This window comes from Ctenopharyngodon idella, chromosome 17, assembly GCF_019924925.1.
Source record: "Ctenopharyngodon idella isolate HZGC_01 chromosome 17, HZGC01, whole genome shotgun sequence".
NCBI lineage: Eukaryota > Metazoa > Chordata > Actinopteri > Cypriniformes > Xenocyprididae > Ctenopharyngodon > Ctenopharyngodon idella.
The window spans coordinates 30549885-30570190 of NC_067236.1; the positions used below are offsets into that span (position 1 = coordinate 30549885).

At 36.6% G+C, this 20306-nt stretch overlaps 1 protein-coding gene across 2 annotated transcripts in view; it reads left to right on the forward strand.

Annotated features, from left to right (window-relative positions):
• The window catches only part of kiz (kizuna centrosomal protein), a 29938-nt gene extending 20820 nt beyond the window's left edge, over positions 1 to 9118 (forward strand). For both annotated transcript variants that reach the window (XM_051868872.1, XM_051868871.1), the window contains 3 exons: positions 178 to 235; positions 7688 to 7731; positions 8737 to 9118. In XM_051868872.1, coding sequence (XP_051724832.1) covers positions 178 to 235; positions 7688 to 7731; positions 8737 to 8840 — 206 coding nt within the window. In that variant the 3' untranslated portion in view covers positions 8841 to 9118. The remainder of the gene's footprint in view (positions 1 to 177; positions 236 to 7687; positions 7732 to 8736) is intronic.
• Positions 9119 to 20306: the final 11188 nt, after the last annotated feature.

The window sequence follows — 20306 nt, forward strand, 5'->3', positions numbered from 1 at the left end:
TTTAAGAGAGCTATATAATATATATGTGTGTGTAAAATTTTTATATACATCATGATTACACTGATCATACGAGTGAACAACACTGTGTACACGTGCATACACTGGAGTATAAATGTGTGATAATAACGCACCCTTTTCCTTCTCTTTTTATTTAAATGATTAATTTGTTATGCAAAGACATCAAGAAATTGAAGAGGTCTGAGGTGCTCCGGAACTCTGTAACACAAAATAGCCAGTAAGTACTCACAAAATTATATTTTTATTTCCATTTTCCTCTTTTAATAAAAAAGCAATGTGTGTTTGTCCTTGAAACACTCTTAGCATCATTAACACAAGTTCACGTGGGAGGCATCAGTCAAGCTGTATTTTCATTCAGGGCTTCCTCTCTCATCATCGGCATTATTTGATTGCTTCAGTAAATCAGGACTTTGAATGATGAAAAAGGATCTTGAGGGTACATTGTTTAGGTTTTCACATCAACACAAGTTCACACAATCAGCTAAGACACGCAGCCCTCCCAGCAGTGCCTCTCCTCCATGAATCCATTAGGGCAGGTAATGGATGGGTAAACCTTGTGAAGAGTAATCGTCTCTGATTTCACATGCTTTTCAGAGCATCACGCTGACACGAGGGTCGAAAGTCTCTCTCCCTGTCTCTCCGTCTTTTTTTTTTCTCTCTTCTGCCCAGTCTTTATGCCCACTCTTTGCCCGCCTCCCCTCGCGCTCTCTCAGCTAGTTTACACTATTTGCAGAGGAAAGTGTATAATGATTGCACTCTGACAGAGCTCTCTGATGGATGCCACAGTCTGCCCAATGAATGGCCTCATTAATAAACATAAGCCGTCTCTAGCGCGAGATGCTTTTGGATCATCCCAGAACCTCGTAGTCACACAGAGCTCCTGAGAGAACCCTGCCGGAGACCCTCTATCGGGTTAGAGGTTGTTTAAAGATGATGGTTAGCATTGCAGCGTTTGCTTTGCTTTCAGGTAAAACATTTTTTTTATTTTTTTTATTATTTTGCCGTGTTGAAGAATTCCTCTTGCCAGTCACTTCTTGCGCTTTATTGCCTCTACAAGTACCCTGCACTCGAGCACCAGTAGAACACTACATGTGCTGTTCCCCCGTCCTCCTCTCTCCTCTCTCGCTCTCTCTTCTCCGTCACTTACTGCTGTCATTCTGTCACTGAGCCGATGGGCACATTAAAAGACCCTCTGGTTCGGACCAAAACTCACAAAAAATAGTAATAAAGCGAAATAAAATAAATCAAGTGCCTCTCTTTCTTAGCCATAATTATGATTTTGCGCTTAAGCCGGGACCGTAGCTGAAGAATCAGAGTTTAAAGCAGGCGCTTTGGTGCAAAAAATGCATTTATGGGCCTTTGTGCGCCTCCTCATTATGTGTGAGGCTGATTCATTAAGTAATTGGTTTGCAGTTGTTTACATGAGTATTAAGGCCCCCTATTCAGTAGTCTTTGAGAGATACATTGTGCAAATGTTGCATGTTATGAATGCCCAATGAGAGGCGGGGGGCCAGGCCTATTGGCCAAACACCGCGCTGGGCTGAAAAGACCAGAGAAAAGCGTCAGGCGCTGCTTTGCATAGCAATGACTCGCCCATAATAAGCTTTCCAGATTAAATACATGCAGTCCATACAAGATGCAAAGAGATACTCTTAACACATTTATGTGTGTTCATTTCACTATTATAGCACTGAAGAGAATTGGGGTCTTTCATACCCACCCTCGTTTTTTTTTTTTTTTCTTAATTCCCTTCCCTGCGCTCTCCTCTCGTCAGCGTGCCATTTTTACTGCTAAATACTTTTATGGAACACAGCGTTTTATTGTATTATAATTCAGAGGCTGTGCGGATGGTATTTGTTACGCCTGTGTGCTGCAGTGATTCAGGAAGGGGAGAGCCGCAATAAGCAGCTGCACTCCATGTAAAGACCTCTTGTTCCTGCGCTTTGTTTAAGACTGCATGCCACAGCTTCCTCCTCTTCAGCGGCTATTGTGTGCTCTGCTACTGCAGGCATGTAGCGCAGATCTCGCCCGCTCGCCGGATCTTAGTGTCCCGCTCTGTTGCTTTATGAAAAATAACAGGTTAGGAGTAGTAACAGGTTAGCGAAACATCTTCACCAACATTTCTTCAATTTCTCATATCCTCATTGATGAAAACCGTTGTGCTTGTGTAACAGCAGTGGGAGGTTAATATGTAAAGGAAGCAGTTTTTTTGATATATAGACTTGTATAGAATTTTCCCAGTTTAACAAATTTGCATCATTGAGATACTATTATAGTGTGTTTATATATATTTTATATATATATATTTTTTTTTTTTAATTATTATTATTAATTTTATTTCAGTTTTAGTTATTATAGTACATCAAGTTAAACTAAATGAAAATGAGAAATGTTGCCTTGATTTTTGTTTTAGTTTTAGTTAACTAAAATATCCCTGTTCCATGTGTCTTCAGTTGAATGAATGTGTGGGGAGGTGGGTGGGACGGGGTAGCACTAAACAGCAGTAGCCAGTGGGGGTCACTCTCTTTCTTTGTGCCTCTCTTCATCCACCTGCTTTGTCTAACAAAAAAAAAAGAATATCCTCTGTACACATACCAACATTTATTTCACTAAGCCAATTTTTTTTTCTTTACCAAGATGAGGTTTTCATTTTTTTCTAAGCTAAAATAATACAGGAGTGGGGGGGATGCTGTAACCCAGTTGCCTTGAGGTGGTGTCTGTGTGCAGCACATTTAAAAAGAAAAGCCCCCTGCCTGTCCTCCTGCAGTTCTGATTGTTGGCCAGCAGAGGGCACTCATATTTAGGCCAGCTGTGTGGTAGTGCGACAGTGGCAGCTGGTGACACATAGAGGGTGCTCTCTCTGCTGCTTTGAATTATTACCTCACTCCAGAGCTCTTGGCTCTTACAGGGGTCTAATCAATGGTAAATCAGTGCTGCTGTGGGTCACAGCTGGGACGGGTGTAGGAGGTGCTACTGCTACCTTGCACAAACACTGATCCAAAGAGCATGTTCTATTAGCATAGCTGTGGAGGCGTATAGATGTTTATATTCATATGCTATATTCTTATGATAGGTATAGATCCTTTATACTCGTACACATTGGTGTAAAAACAATTTTCACTCAGAAATTGCTAGTAAATTTGGCAAATAATTACAAATAATCAGCAAGTAACAAATTGAGTTAAACATGAAATTTTCAAAAGTAGAAAGACTGGGATAGTATTTTCTTGTAAAACATGCTTGAATAATCAGTTTTGTGTAGAACTTCAAAAAATTTCCTTTCTACCTTTATTATTTAATAATTATAAGTGAATATCTGTAATATTTGACATGACATTTGACATGCTTTTTTCTTGTAAAATGAATTCCAGAAATCTTTGTTTTATTTACAACTTCGAAAAATATTGTTTTTTTTGTTTTTTGTTTTTTTTTATAAACATGTATGTGTATGTATGTATGTGTGTATATTGATTAATCTGACATAAAAGTTTATGTAATATATGTCTGTGTATATGTATGCATACATACACACCGAGACACACATATATAATATATATAAATATAATAATATATATACACACACATATTATGTAAACACAAGCTTTATGTTAGATGCGATTAATCATGATTAATCGATATTACTGCGCTTCGAGTCATGCCTAACAACGCCCTTCAGGCGTGACTTATTCACGATACAGCACAGCCTCTTGTACTTTATTGCTTTTATAAAACAGTTACCACACAATAAAAATATTAAAGCCAAAAATATGTATCAATGCAACTTTCATGAAGTAAACTTTATCTTTTTCTCACAGTACTCTTCTACATAACACAGTAAGTTTCAATGAACAATATCAATTGAGAACATACAGTTTACGTTGCTAAGACTGGTTGCTAAGGGTTTTATCATAATCATGATAAATCGCATTTAACATATGTGTGTGTGTGTATATATATATATATATATATATATATATATATATATATAATGTAATATTTTTATTTAATTTTCTTTCTTTATTACATTTAATAAATATTAGTGAATATTTGTACTATTTGACATGACTCAGATATATTTTTTTCCCTTTATAAACAGAATATTTCAAAAGGAATGATATTACAATAATACACTCTCATCAAAACTAATAGCAGAGCTGTAATCACAGGTATTATGAAAATAACTTTGCCCAGACAACAAATGTAGACTAACCGCAGTCTATTTACATGAAGCGTATTGCTGCATAGGATGCCGAGAGACGTCTTTTATTCATAGCTCAGATATCATAACAACAACCCACACACCCCATATATTAATGTATCAAATGCTTGCCTAAAAACGCACAGGGGCACTTTTCATCAAATATCACAAATACATCCAAATGCTCAAAACAACGCGGAACAGAGGGAGAGCGGAAAAAGTAAACGTTGGAGCGGAGGGAAATAGAGAGAGGTTGCCGTCAAAGCAGTAATTTGCATCATTTTACACATTACATTCACCTCTGTGTATGAGACGCAGCCAAACAGTGGCCAGCCCTGTCTTACATATTCAGATTCGTTGCCTCAATTAAGTGAACCTCAGTGCAAGATGAACTGGCATAAATGTTTATGGAAATGGAATATTAGATTGGAGGGTCAGTGGCATTCACAGCTCTCTGTGATAATAGTGTCTTGAAATCAGACTCGTCACTGTCTGAAGTGGCCCAGCGGATAGAGCATTCCCATGGCAAGCAAGTTATATAAAAGAATAGCCCTATTTACCCACCCAAACATGTATTTATTATTGAGCTCATCATGACTAAAGGGGGAAAAGCCCTCAAATTTTGCTTTAGCGTTCGACGTTCGTGAAAGAGAAAGGCCTCCCATGTTTTCAGCTTTCAATTTGATCAGAGAAATGGAGATGGAAAATTGAACACAAGATGTTTGTTTGTTAGTTTATTCATTTTTGCAGACAGTTTAGTATTTAAATTTACATAAATCCTAAAAAGCATTTTTTTAAGCATAATTATTTGAGTAATGTCTTTTATGTCAAACTCTGCAGCAATTCTTCTACTTTCAGTACATGTCAAAACTTTTTCCGTACATGTATTTATTTATTTATTGGAAGAAGTTAACACTTTTATTTAGAAAGGATGCATTAAATTGATCAAAAAGGACAGTAAAGCATTTATAATGTTACAAATGATTTCTGTTTTAAACAAATTGTGACCCTGGACCACAAAACCAAAATAAGTCGCACGGTATATTTGTAGCAATAGCCAACAATACATTGTATGGGTCAAAATTATCGATTTTTCTTTTATGCCAAAAATCAGTAAAAAAAAAAAAAAAAAAAGTAAAGATCATGTTCCATGTAGATATTTTGTAAATTTCCTATGGTAAATATATCAATTTTATTTTTGTAAGTGGATATGCATTGCTAAGGACTTCATTTGGACAACTTTAAAGGCAATTTTCTCAGTATTTTGATTTTTTTTTTGCACCCTCAGATTCCAGATTTTCAAATATTTGTATCTCGACCAAATATTGTCCTATCCTAACAAACCATACATCAATGGAAAGTTTATTTATTCAGCTTTATTCAGATGATGTATGTATAAATCTCAATTTAAAAAATTGACACTTATGATTGGTTTTGTGGTCCAGGGTCACAATTTAGAAATTTTAATTCTGAAAAAAAAAAAAAAAAAAATCCTGATTTCCACAAAAATATGAAGCAGCACAACTGTTTTCAACATTGATAATAATGAGAAATATTTCCTGAGCAGCAAATCAGCATATCAGAACGATTTCTGAAGGATCATGTGACACTGAAGACTGAAGTAATGATGATGAAAATCCAGCTTTGATCACAAGAATTAATTTCATTTTACAATGTATTCAAATAGAAAAGAGTTATTTAAAATTGTAATAATATTTTATTTTATTATTGTTATTACTGTTATCAAATAAATGCAGCCTTGGTGAGCATAAGAGACTTATTTCAAAATTATTTATAAAAAAAAATGGTAGTGTATGTAAGGAATAATGTAGTCAGTTGATTTATTATGCAGCTGCTTACCTAATAAATAAATGGACATGAAATGTTGAGCTAAGTTATTTTATAATGCAAGAAGAATGAAATCTACCAAAATTATATTGTCAGTCAGCATACAAAAAATTCCTATGGAAAGTCGTAACTGAGCATTCCAGAGAATCATGCACCATGAACCCGCTATACGCTAAAACATGTCTGATGCTCATCATATATGTGTGTGTGTGTGTGTGTGTGTGTGTGTGTTTTGAATGTGCTGCCAATATGCTATGTCTATGCAGCACAAATAGCACACCACCAAGCTCATGTGTTGATCATATTTAATAAAGATTGTGCTCAGTCCATCATAAAAGTTTATTTTAAAGAAGAGAATGATTTCTGTGGCATTGTTGTGCTGTGCAAGATTGCTCCCTAAATAGTCTGTTTCATCGCCTTGCCTGGGTTTTGCGTCTCCTATAGTCATCAAAGTAACCTTCACGATTAGTGAAAAAGAATTCAGCCGCCAGTATCTGTTTCAGAAAGGTTTTTCATGGGTTTATTCCAGTCATGTCCCTTGACCCTGAGACTGAATACATCTCTGTGGTACTTTTTGTATCTGTCAACTGCAACTTTGAGGCTCTGCCTTTCATAAGTTTGCTGTTGTATTCTTATCGAGCCAAAGGTGATTTATGTAACTTGTTCATTCTGACTCTGATCATAGCATCTGCATACATGCATCAATAGAATTTCTAAAATGTCGTGCCTTGTACAGAGATGTTCTGGAAACAAAAGAGCCAAGCTGAATTATGTGAGAACCAACCTAATTGAGTTCAACTACGTCTTTACAGATCCTTTGGTCAGTGTCAAGGTTGAGCGTACATGACTGAATTTGCTGTCGGGTCGTCGGGGCACACGTGAATACACATACAATCGCTTTTTTTATTTATTCATCCAAATCCATCAAAGGGAAACGAAATATTCTTACGCTTGCTCCCTGGAATCCTTTAAAGTACATCGATGTGAAAACAAAATCAATGATATGGATATATGAAGACACGGAGGGCGAGGATGAGGGTGAAGATGAAGACGTCATTGTTGAGGTCTGAATAGCCCTGTGCTGATGTAAATGAAGAAGGAAGCCTGTATGAAAAGTAGCGTGAGCTTTTGCATATGCATCAATGCAGATCAAAGGCTTGTCAGGGGTCATGCATTTACATAGAGATATCAGTGATGCTATGGGAACCCGGGAACCCGGCAACCCAGCGCTCAGTCCACTTATGAATAGAGAGCCCTGACCGGGTCCTTCAGTGCCATTAGAAAGGAAGTCAAGGAAGTTTATTTGGCCGATAGCCCCATCTGAGAATGGGTTTAGAGGGGAAATGATGTTCTTCAGGGTTTGGTTAGTACCTGACAAAGAAAAGACAATGTTTTGGTAAGAGATAATGGCTTCTGGGAGCATATTGTTGTCTGTTGTGGCTGAACTGATGTTGACCAACTGATTAAATTATATGGTATATGGTGTATATATATATATATATATTACAGAGATTTAAATTATTTTTGTGCGTTTTCATTTTGTAAAATAAAATGTTATTCATAATTACAAACAAGTACAAAAAATGTGTAGTCTCACAATTTCTTGTTTTTCATTTCTCACAGGACGAGTGCAAAAAGTAAAGCTTTCTCTGCTGTCCAGTCAAAGGGTAAGGCCACTGTACAAATTACTAAAGCATGTTAGAAATGTGTGCAGCTGCCAGCGCATCCTGTGGATATTTATCCTTTATTTTTATGCTTATGTATCACATTCAGATTTACTGTACTAACATTTTCTGAATATACTACCAGGCAAATGTTTGGAATAATTAAAACAATTTAATATTTTTGAAAGAAGTCTTTCATTCTTACCAAGGCTGTTTACTTGATCAAAACAGTAAAACAGTAAAAACTGAAATATTGTGAAATATTATTACAATTTTAAAGAACTGTTTTCTATGTGAATATATTGTAAAATGTAATTTATTGTTGTGACCAAACCTGAATTTTAAGAATCATTACTCCAGTCTTCAGTGTCACATGATCCTTCAGAAATCATTCTAATATGCTGATTTGAGTTATCAATTATTTTTGGCGCTCAATTTTTAATAGTGGTTCCTGCCACTATTAAACGTTTGCTGCTTAATATTTTTGTGGAAACCGTGATACCTTTTTTTTCAGTGTTCTTTGGTGAACAGAAAGATCAGCATTTATTTAAAATAGAAATCTTTTGTAACATTATAAATGTCTTTACTGTCACTTTTGCGTAATTTAATGCATCCTTGCGGAATAAAAGTATTAATTTATTGTTTGTTTGTTTTTGTTTTTTTATGGTTGTTGGTTTTTTTTTTTTTTATCTTCCATACCCCAAAACCTTTGAATGCTAGTGTATCATGGTTTCCACAAAAAATATTAAGCAGCAAAACATTGATAATAATCATAAATTTTTCTTGAGCTGCAAATCAGCATATTAGAATGATTTCTGATGGATCATGTGACACTGAAGACTGGAGTAATGATGCCGAAAATTCAGCTTTGATCACAGGAATTGGAGTTGTCCCAGTGTCTCTGGAATTATTTACTTGGTTGCAGATCATGCTCATGCGCAAATTCATTACTTCCCCCTTACTGCTACTGAATGTTAATGGTGTGCGTATATATATTTTTGATTGCAGCATTTTGGGGAGAATCAGACGACAGCAATTCTGAGATCGAAATGGCCTTGCGTCCTCAGTCCCGCAACACCAGCAGCCATGACTTTGATGATTTTTATGATTGACGTTTCTTTTTTCACAGTTCACACTGTAACATTTTTTTCCCCAATGAGCAGTTAATGTGTTTGAAAGAGATGCCTTTATGCGGTCGCAAAACAAACAGAAATCTTTACCGAGGAATGAGTGCCACACTCCGTGAAAACAAAAAAGAGCCATCCACTTTATTGTGGCCAAAGACTGTGAAGGGTTTTCAAAACATGTTGGTGTTAACCCTGCTTGAATCTCTTTAGCTGAACAACACTTGGACCTGGTTGAAATAGATTAAACTTGGTTTTTAAAGTGATTCCTTTGCACTGTGTTGAATATTACGCATTTTAGATGCTGCAGGTATCTGGCGGTGAGTTGGAGTGGAATGCTCTGAGTCAACTCCTATGAAAAGCCAGTGCACAATGGCCACTCTGCATGCTGCTGAAACACCTTTGAACTCACTCAAGTACCCATGGCCCATTTAGGAGGACAAAATGCGTCGTGCTCATCTCAATATAGAAACAAACGCTCTCTGTATTTGTGGTGGTAGGAAAGCGTTTTCGTCAGCTGAACGCGACAGCGTCTCCCCGACTCTTTTACGCCGACGAGCAAAGCCCACTTCACAATTCGACTGTTTTTTAAATGTGCTCTTATTCATTTTCACACTGTATTCTTATTCCCTTCGTGCTCTCCGGTTGCTTTTTAAACATTTCCTATCACAAAAATAGACGTTACTGTACAAAATATGTGACGTGCTTGCTTCGATTCATTGTTAAAAGTTTTCCTTTTTAATATGCCCCTCTAATGGTTATTTTTAGACTCAAAATGATAGTTAAAATTACGGATAATTATGATTAGGCATTGAAAAGAGCACTGATCAAACACAGCAATATCATTACAGTAATAACGGTTATTTTTCCAAAACAGCCAATCAGCGATAACGACCATAACCCTTTTTCTAATGGACCTGAAAATAACATTACAAACTAAAATTGCTGTGCACGGATTTCCAGATCTGTTCCCCAGCCATCAGTAATCTACATCGCCCGTGACAGGGGACTGTCATTTTGTCTGTGACTCCAAGTTCATTTGGTTTCATCATTGTGCTGGTATATTTAACATGCACACAGGCATGTTATCCTGTAATGATACAAAACCTGCGGCATTCTATCCATCAGTATGATTCCATTAGTTAGCTTTTAAGTAAGTTTATGAGGCCGAACCTGCTAGAGTAGGACTCCACACTCATTAGCCGTAATGGCTGCAGCCAGCCTTGACCCGCACGCGTCGAAACGCGCCTGCATAATTTGGAGATTGCTAAAAAGCTCCCCTCACATAATATCTGTGTTAAGGATCATGTCAACAGATACTTGTGTGATGGAGGAAGCCGTGCGAGAGAGTTACAATGTGCTGGCCCGTAACAACGCGATAAACACTTTTTAAAGGAACTGTCTTCCGAGCAGCATAGCCCCCGGACGGGGTAATGGAAAAAAAGTAAAAAGCGGAGTGTGACTTGTAAATGATGTCACATTAAAACAGAGAGAGTGTTTTGTTTCAAAATAGACCATGGCAAGATTTCTTTATAAAAATGTGTGTACTAAGCTTCTTTATAAGCATGCATGAAGGTCTCCAGCGGGGAAGGTCATTAAAGCATTCAGATTCAGAGACATTCTCAATTTAAATGATCTGTCTGAATCTAATGGCGTATCGTGCCTGATTTCAAGGCTCAGTTTGGAAAATCCATTTAACGAATAAAATGAGTCAAATCTAAATGTTTATGTCTTTTATTATTTTATTAAGAAAGCCTGTGTTATTATCTAGCTATTGTCAGTGTAATGCATGGTATATGTGTGTGACAGTGTCACTCATACCCCACAAAACTGCCTGCTTTGGCAGAATGATAAAATATATAATAATATATTTTATTATTACTATTATGAATTTTTATGATTTTATTATTAATAATTGTATTATTATTATTAATTGTGATAATAATTGGTAACACTTTATTTTACTGTGTCCTTGTTACATGTTACATGTACTTATTCCAGTAATAACAGTAAATTATGCATAATTACATGCAACTAACCCTAAACCGAACCCTAATCATAACCCTAACCTATGTTTTAATATTACTCAGTACTTAAATGTATAGTTGCACTGTAATACAGACACCTTCAAATAAAGTGTAACCCAATAATCTTATTCTTTCACTCTAAAAAAATACTGGGTTAAAAACAACCCAAGTTGGGTTGAAAATGGACAAACCCAGCGACTGGATTGTTTTAACCCAGTGGTTGGGTTAAATGATTGCCTAACGTGCTGGGCAGTTTTATTTAACTCAACTATTGTTTAAAAATTACTATATGACTGGCTTAAAATGAATCCAAAATATGTTGAAAATTAAAACTCCGACATAATTACTAGAGGCAACAATAATAATCAAAAGATAAATGTTTAATAAAGCAATTTAATAAATGTTTATTGCTTCATTATTATTCATTTAACTTATCAATAAGTGTTCATTTATTAAACATTTTAATAAATGTTAATTTTCAACATACTTTGGGTTCATTTTAAGCAAGTAATATAGTAATTTTTACACAATAGTTGAGTTAAATAAAACTACCCAGCAGGTTGGGCAAACATTTAACCCAACCACTGGGTTAAAACAACCCAATTGCTGGGTTTGTCCATTTTCAACCCAACTTTTTTTAAAGAGTGTGTAATTAGCTGAAAATGATTAAAAACAATCTTTTTTGTGTGTGTGTGTGTGTGTGTGTGTGTATATATATATATATATATATATATATATATACACTGTGTATATATATATATATATATATATATATATATATATACACTGTGTATATACACACACTTTGCTGAACTCTTTCAAAACATATTTTATCACATATGAATTTAGCTGTAAATGTTAACATATTTTTTTGGTCAAGATCTCAGTTATCATGCAGTTCCACTAATTTACAATTGTAAACTGTCAGTGGGTTTAACTGAAGCCTTTATTGGATATTATCATTTTAAGTGGCTAAATTGTTAGCATCACTGGGCACCTAAGCTAAACTTATTCTGCCGATAAACAATATATGCAGCAAAGGCCAGACATGTCTGGTTTTGTTTCTGGAACAATCTCAGACAATAAAAGAAAGGAAGACCTAGATGAAAGCAAGTAGGGAAGTTAAACACTCTCATTAACAATGATATGCCAGCATTGTGCTATTTGCATATTGCATGTTTGTGTAATTTATTCACGCTTATTCGACAAGTTGAAGTTTCAAGTGTGTCCCTTCCACTCTCCCCCTATCCACTTTTATTTTTATCAGGGAATAATGATTTAAAACAAGGTCATTTGATCTTCTGTTTCAATAGACCTTAATGAAATATTCATTTACTCGCCTGTGGTTTCTCTGACAGTGTTTCTGAGGATGTTCAGTGAAGACACAAAGGCCGAGCTTTTCATCATTCAAGCCCACGTTTCACGTTTGATTCATACAGATATAGATAATTAAACCTTTTTTTACTTATAAACATATAGTTTACCTAACTTGAGGTTTTATAGGTGCCCAAGCAAAAGCCATTTTATAATATGCAAATAAGACTTGTGGGTTGGGGGAATGTGGGCTGCGCATAATATTGAATCTTTTTCTTAGGATTGTAAAGACTAAATGTACAGTACTGTAGTGTGTTGTGTCTGTTCTAATACATCTAATACATGAATAATCATTTGTGCAATATGAATGTTGTGATCTCAATAAAATCATCTTACAGCAGTTAGATTTCTTGGACCATGTTGCATATTGTGGCATGTTTCTGCAGAGAAAATATCCATCTATCAGCCCGTCTGTAATGAGCCTGCATTTCCCAATGTATAGGTCATTTTATGCAGTTCATTTTGCAAGCGTTTTCATAAAAAGTGACATACGACGTATTCAAGCTGTACATTTTACATTAAGTGTGCATGACCTTGGCATAGACAGCATTCAAAAATATAAAATTTCAATATTTATCATACGTTTCTTTTCACAATACAAGAGACATGTTTCATATTGCATAGAATGAAAAAATGTCACAGTGTTGTAATGTACAGTCATCATGGGTCAAACACTTAAATTACACAAGCAGACTAACATAAATTCTTCTCAGTGGAAAAATGTTCTTGTACAGATTTGATGTACAGTCGTATGTAAGCTTGTGTATTTCACCTAATGCAACAGTAAGCTGTAATGCTAGACGTCAAGCCACAAGATGAGCTATGTAACATATAGATGAGAACACTTAGCACTGCGGGCAGATCCATAGCAGAGGAACTCTCAGCATCACTCTAGACCATTGGGCCCTTCCATCTAATGCACAAAATCAAATTATAATTAACCACATTTAAGTTGGAGCAGCAAGTCCCTCCTTATAGGTTTCCTGTGATCTCTGCCTCTTTTTTCCGCTTCATGCCCATGGAGTAATTAATATGGTAAGACATCATGTTCGGTGAATTCCTTTGAGATGGGTTTGCGAAAGCTGTTAAAGCCGAGAGGCTGAATTAGTATTCATGCAGATTTTCTCTCTACTAGTCCGCTCTCCCATTGGGACCGAGGGCTAGATTGGGTAGACAGACAACGTTCATCCTTGATTATGTGAGCGGAATGCCACCCGGCTGCACGAGTGGAGCGGGAAAAAGGCCGTTCCTTGGGCAGCAAATCAATTTCTGTGATCTGCTAAATGGAACAACAACAGTGTGATACTTTAACCCCAGACATCAGGGCACGGAAATAAATAAATAAAGCTGTATGCTGAGGTAGGATGATTACTGCCCATTACCTATAGTCTGGGTTTCTCCATCAGTTACGAACCATTTAGAGTGAAATTTTACATATGCCATGATTGTGCAGTGGCATTAATGTACTGGTCATATCTCAATTAGTGTGAACTCCAAATCCAGCTATTATTCAGATCTAAAACAGCCAGCCAGGTTTCATTTTGCTGATAATTTGCTGATAATTGGCATCACTCACATAAAGCGATATATACTGTATAGCAAATCTCAACTGCTTGACTTTTATTTTGCCACAAAATCTAACTATATTATCGCAAGGCTCTGTATATACAAGTATGTCCAACTTCATCCCCATACATACAGTATACTTGCATTGGGCGATATATACTGCATAGCAAATCTCAACCACCTGATTTTTTAAAGAAAATGTAACACCCAGCTCTTTATATAAGTATGTCCAGCTATATCTGTGTACATACAGTATACTTGTGTAGGCCACTATACACTATATAGCAAATCTCAAATGCTTGATTGCTTGTATAGTTGCGAGAAGTAAACTATTTTATCGTCCAGTTCTAACCTGCTAAAAGCATGAAGATATTAAGATATTAGAGACATCAATGCTTAATGCTTTGAACAACATTTCATGCTCAGCCACTATGTTCTCATTATGTTCTTTGTTCAGCTTAAATGTGTATTTGCTGCATGTGCATTCCATCAAATGGTTTCAAAGGCAGATGTGAATGTTTTGAGGGCTTTCTTCACTCTGGATCTGTTGTGCGCCCTCTGCTACCGGCTCTCGTCCAAGGGTGACCCTGCCCTCTTGTTAAGTAGCCCAGATTGTGAGCTTTGACTTCCCATTGGATAATTAACCCAAAGCTGAGTCTTATTACAGCTGTCTGGCAATCTGGCACAAGGTAATTCACTGCTCCCTGAATGCAGGGCCAAAGCACTGGCACCTTATGCTCCATGATTGAAGACAATCTCCTGAGATGAACAGAATTAATCATCACGGATAAAGGAGAACTAGTTTTTCTTGTCTCTTTGGCTTGCACAACTATTGACTCTTCACTCCGCAGCTCTGCGCGCAAACAGCGTCGAGGGCTCAAAAGGGGTCACCTCTCGCATTCACCCGTCACTTGCGTCCTGTGCACGGATGTGGCAGTTTGCGTCGTGTTTTAACCTCTGCACTTCAAACATACAGGCACAGTTCATAACCTGCCGTTACATCTGTAGCATTTCACTTCATCGTTCTTTGTCTGTTTTACCATAGGGAATACAAATGTTTATAGACTGAAGGGTGCAGACTCCATCTGGGAAAGCAGAAGTCACATTACGGTAATCTCTGCCTGGATTAAATCTGTTGTTCATGGAGATGTTAACAAAGGTGATAAAACAAGATTAGCCAAGACACACAGAGCGGGGATTGTGGAGTGTGTTCTTATTAGCATTCACTGTGCTCTGGAGAAGAGAGCACGCTCAACTCTCCTCACGGGGGGAACAGGGTTCAGCCATTAGCATGAATAGGAAATGCTAATTTAAAGCCTCAGACACCTGCTCCTCAGCAGCGATCCTAGCTATGCGTAGTGAGAGCTTCTAGCTCAGAGCAGTTGAGGAAGTGAAAACGTTTCATGAAGGTATACAGGGGACCACCGCTGGGGAAGCTTCTTTGAAACCGTAGCTTACCAAGCTACAAGCTAACAATCTGGGAAACTACTCTTTTGAAAATTAGCTAGTTACCATCAAAGCTAACTACACTGAAGCTATTTGAAGGTACAATATCTTTTTAATCATGTAAACCATATAAAGCCTACTGTATCATATTTGATATGCAAATTTTAAAGGCCTCTAAATTATCAAGATGAGCAAAACTTTGCTGGAAAACCTGTTGCACACAGCCTACTAAATGTCTTCTATCATCTGATTGATAGATATACTTTCTTAGCAAGTAAAAGGCCTTTTAGTATAATTGTAAAAATGTCCCCCTTCAGTTTGTGGTTTACATGTCTTTTTTGTTATGAAATCTTAACTGTTTTTTAGAAATAAAAGATAAGAATAATGTGTATATTGTATTAGTAATATTTCAACATGAACACTTGTCACAAGTTGTGTTGTCGCAATCCAAGACGCTTGACGTAGATGCTTGACGTGGATACAAAATTCAAGGAGTCTTTGATCAACGATGATAACCGACAAATGATATAACCAAACCGGGAGTATAAATACACTGAGAATTAAATGACACAGCTGGGGATAATCGATAACTATAGAAACGAATAAGGACATAATCAGAAACCAAGGAAACTAAAAATAAACAGAGCAGGGAAACAGGAATTAAAGGGAACAGAACAGAACTGTTACAGTATTCCCCCCTTTCGGGAGGGCACATCCTTGCACCGTAACATACCTAGTTTAACAGTGAAGGGAGGGTGGGGGTTTTGGAGGTGGAATCAGAACTGGTGATGGATAGAGAACGGGAGAAGCAGGTGGAAGAAGAACCCACGATAGAGCCAACGGGGTGGAGCTTTGGCGGAAGGTCCGGGAAGAACCTGGGGAATGATTGATGGAGGTGGAGCTGGAAAGAATGGAGGACAACAGACCAGGGGACCAAGGTGAAGATGTGGGCTCGACAGACCGAGCCGGAGGAGCCCGATGAAGGTGAAGGGGTAGAGGGCTGAGACGCGACCAGAGGAGCCCGGTGAAGCCGAAGGGGTAGCCAGAGCAATGAGGGACCAAGGCGGAGCCTGAAGGACGAGGGAGCCCAGTGGAGGGCTGATGGACCATGGTGGAGCCATGAGAGCATGGAGCCGATGGGCTGAAAGGCTAAGATAGAGCCATGGGCCTGGAGACCCGAGGTGAAGCCAGGGAATCCACATTGCAGAGCCAAGCTGGGGATTGGGAGGCCAGAGGTGGAGCCAGAGTGCTGGATGAAGCCAGCAGTGAGGGCGGAACTGAGGAGTTGAGTGGCACCAGTCAAGAGTTCGAGGGAGGTACAAGGCTGGGAACTGGCTCTGTTGTTTCCAAATTGATGAGCCAGAGCTTGGCTTCTGGCTCAGAAATGATTGTATTTATTTCCTCTGACTCCATGACTGGCCTGGCGGCAGGCTCTGGCCTTGGGACGGATGTAGCAACACTGTGGTAGGCTCTGGCTCCATGGTGGGAAGGGACTCTAACTCGTGGTCCATGGTGGCCACTGACTAGGGCTTTGTTCTGTGGTGAACTGCAGCATAGGAGTACTCACTTCACATATACAGCGAAACTCCCACAAGGACCTTCTGCGGGCAGGCATACCTTGAACCACTTGTTAAGGCTAGTATGGTAAGACACAGAGCGAGTGGTCTGGATAGTGAGTCCTTACACACAAGATCTAGGAAATCCCTCATGTGGTCTTCGAGGTGACAATTTTCTTGTTCCAGAAGGAAAAGGCAGACAGGGGGTCTAACTTTTTTTTTTTTACTCATTTTGAGGGTTGGTTAATCTGTCACAAGTTGTGTTGTCACAAGTTGTGTTGCTTGACACAAATACAAAATTCAAGGAATCTTTAATTAACCAAGAGAATACACAAGAGAAATACACGATAATCATACACACACTAAATTATGATAATAACCGACAAAAGACATAACCAAACATGGAGTATAAATACACTGATAAATAATCGAGACACAGCTGGAGATACAGGACATAATCAGAAACCAAGGACACCGAAACACAGCAACTAAAGTGAACAGAACAGAATATCAAAATAAGAGTCCATAGAAGAGAACATAACGGTTACATTACCGGACTGAAACAGCTTAGGTTTACTTGATTATCCATACATTATTTTTAGAAATGTTAAAATTTATCATATATGATTCACCAGGCTTTTTAGGAATGTGTATTTGTTCATCTTTCAATCATCATTCTATTGCATTGCATTATTTTTCTCCCCCCACAAAAAAACAAACAAACAAAAACCTTAACTAAGCATTTAAATATCATCTTACTAAGACATATTATTAGGAGATATGGAGTGGCATCTGATATTTATATTCACTTTATGAAAGCTCAGTTTGGGCCTCTGAATAAAATTGAGTTTCTTCCACCTCGAGTATGAGTTTAATATTCTCACTATATATGAGCCATAAAAGCCTATGTATCAAATATGAAATAGGATACTCAATAAAAAACACAATATATTATATAAGTCTGGTCAGTGGTGTAAAGTAATTAAGTAAATATAATTAGTTACTGCACTATATCATTTTGGCTACTTTGTTGTTTTACTGAGTATCAAAGATATTAGCAATTTTTATATCTTTGTGACTACATTTTTGACAAGTATATGTACTCTTTACTTCAAAACATTTGTGGTGAGTGATGCAGTTACATCTACTTGTTTTGTACATTTGTACATAGGTCCCACATTTTGCATGGCACCTACTTTCTCTGCAGCAGTTTATTTCTTCTACAAAAGAAGTTATATCACTATTTACAGGGTACTGAAGGTACTATATCTTGTGCGTTTTGCCCTTACTCTCCCAAACTTGTCAACAAGGCTACTTTACGCAAATGCGAGTGCGTTAGAAGGTAGTTGCTAAATCGTAGGTGTTCCATATACTGTACGAGATGAGAACATGAGGGCCAAACCAGCATGTCCAGTGCAAGTAGGCTTTGACTATTTCATTTTACTTAATATTATTTTTTTATCTATTATATTGAAGAGATCTTTTTCTGAATGATATGGGTTTACTTATGCCCATTTTGAGCACTTGATCTTAACTGAGACTTGAGTGTTTGTAGACGTTTAAGAGGCTGTTGTGTCGACCTTGAATTATTGCAATTTTTTATTTTTATTAAACATGATTGCTCTCCTTACAAAATGTTTTTCACTGGCATGTGTCGTAGATGTTGAGGACTAATGCATCTTTGAGCCTACATTCAGTATGAGTACATACTTAAATATTGTTAAAGTCAGATGTTCTAAGACTTTTACTGAAGTCATATTGGAATTGGTGACTTGTAACTTGTAATTGAATCATCTTTGCTGTATGGTATCTGTACTTTTTCATGTCATGTGAACATACAGTAACTGTATTATTATTATTTTTTATTGACTTGCCTTGACTTGATTTTATTATTGACCTAGCTTATTAACTTAAATTCTTCAAGTAAATATATTAGGTCAAAGAGGTTCAGCTGACAAAATTTGGGGAATCGCTGCATTGCATGTAAATATGAAATGATGTGAATTTGTACATTTTAATTTGTTTGAAAGACAAAAGCTTTTCAAAGACAGCAATACATGGTTAAATGACTCACTGAGTGATAATTCAAATAATAATTAATCTCATCAGAAGCTGATTAGATTTTCAATATTAAAATGCTGAGAAAACACTTCTAGTGGCCGGTCTGTGTGTGTAATTCCACAAACCTGGAAGACCTTCTGAACGTATATAACTGCATAAGTAACTGTAGTCTGCTTATGAGTATTTCAAAACATAATGTAATCTAATTACAAGTACTTATTTTTTGGAATCTGATTACATAATCCAGATTACTTTTTTTTCAAGTAGTTACTAATGCAAGTTACTTTGTTTTCCCATTTATTGACTGACACCTCTTCTGTCCTCATCTTGAGAAATCAGGAGTAAGTGCAGAGGTGTTGTGCGCACTGTGCAAACATGATCGTTATTGTCGTTCTACTGTAAATGTGAACATGCATTTACTCATCTCATTGGCATAAAAACAGATTCAGTATTCCTCAAAATGAATAAAAACACACTGTAAACCCTAACGCTCAAAATAATTAATTGGTTTGAGTAGGGAAAACTCAAATTAAACAAATTAGTTCAATCAAATTAACTTTTGTGAGTATTTAGAACTTTCTTTTTCTTTTGAGTTCACAAAACTGACACATTTTAAGTAATCTGAATTGTTTCATTGTTTTGAGCTTTATGAACTTGTTTATTTAAATTTAGACAAACTTAAATTTACCTGAAACTGATGTAACTGATTACCTCAAATTTTTTGAGTTTTGCCAACTTATTTGGGTTTACAGTATAGTGAAATACAATCTCTGAATATTATGCAATCCTGCAATAATTAAATATGTTAAATAACACAAACACACTTTATGTATTTAATCTCACTTTATATATATTTGTCTACATGTTCAAGAATCCTTTCCACTACAAAGAATTAGATTTTTCTGACTACTATTTTGTCATATGGCTTTACAGGGTTAAATAAGATTTTTTTTTTTTTTTTTTTTTTTAATTGTCTTTCTAGAGTACAAAAACTATATTTAAATGTGTCATTGTTACAATGTAATTACACAGTAAGTACTGAGTGAAATGAATTGACAACATGTACTTTCTATAGAATTATTAGTTTAGGGGTGGTTGCTTGTAATTATGCATAATTTACTGTTATTACTATAGTAAGTACATGTGTATAACAAGGACACTGTAAAAAAGTGTTAACCAAAAACAATGAGGATATTTTAATGAATAAACATCTTAATTAGCATGAAATTAGCATGAAATCTTAAACAGATACAATTAGATTAAATACAACCAGTCATAAGCACAGTGATGAACGACAACCTTAACCTCATTACGAGCCATCACTAAAATGAATCAGACATCTCAATGCTATTTGAAAGAGGCAGACTGCATTTGATTATTGCCTCAGATTTTTTTCTGTTTTAAAGCTGTTAAAATGTGACATG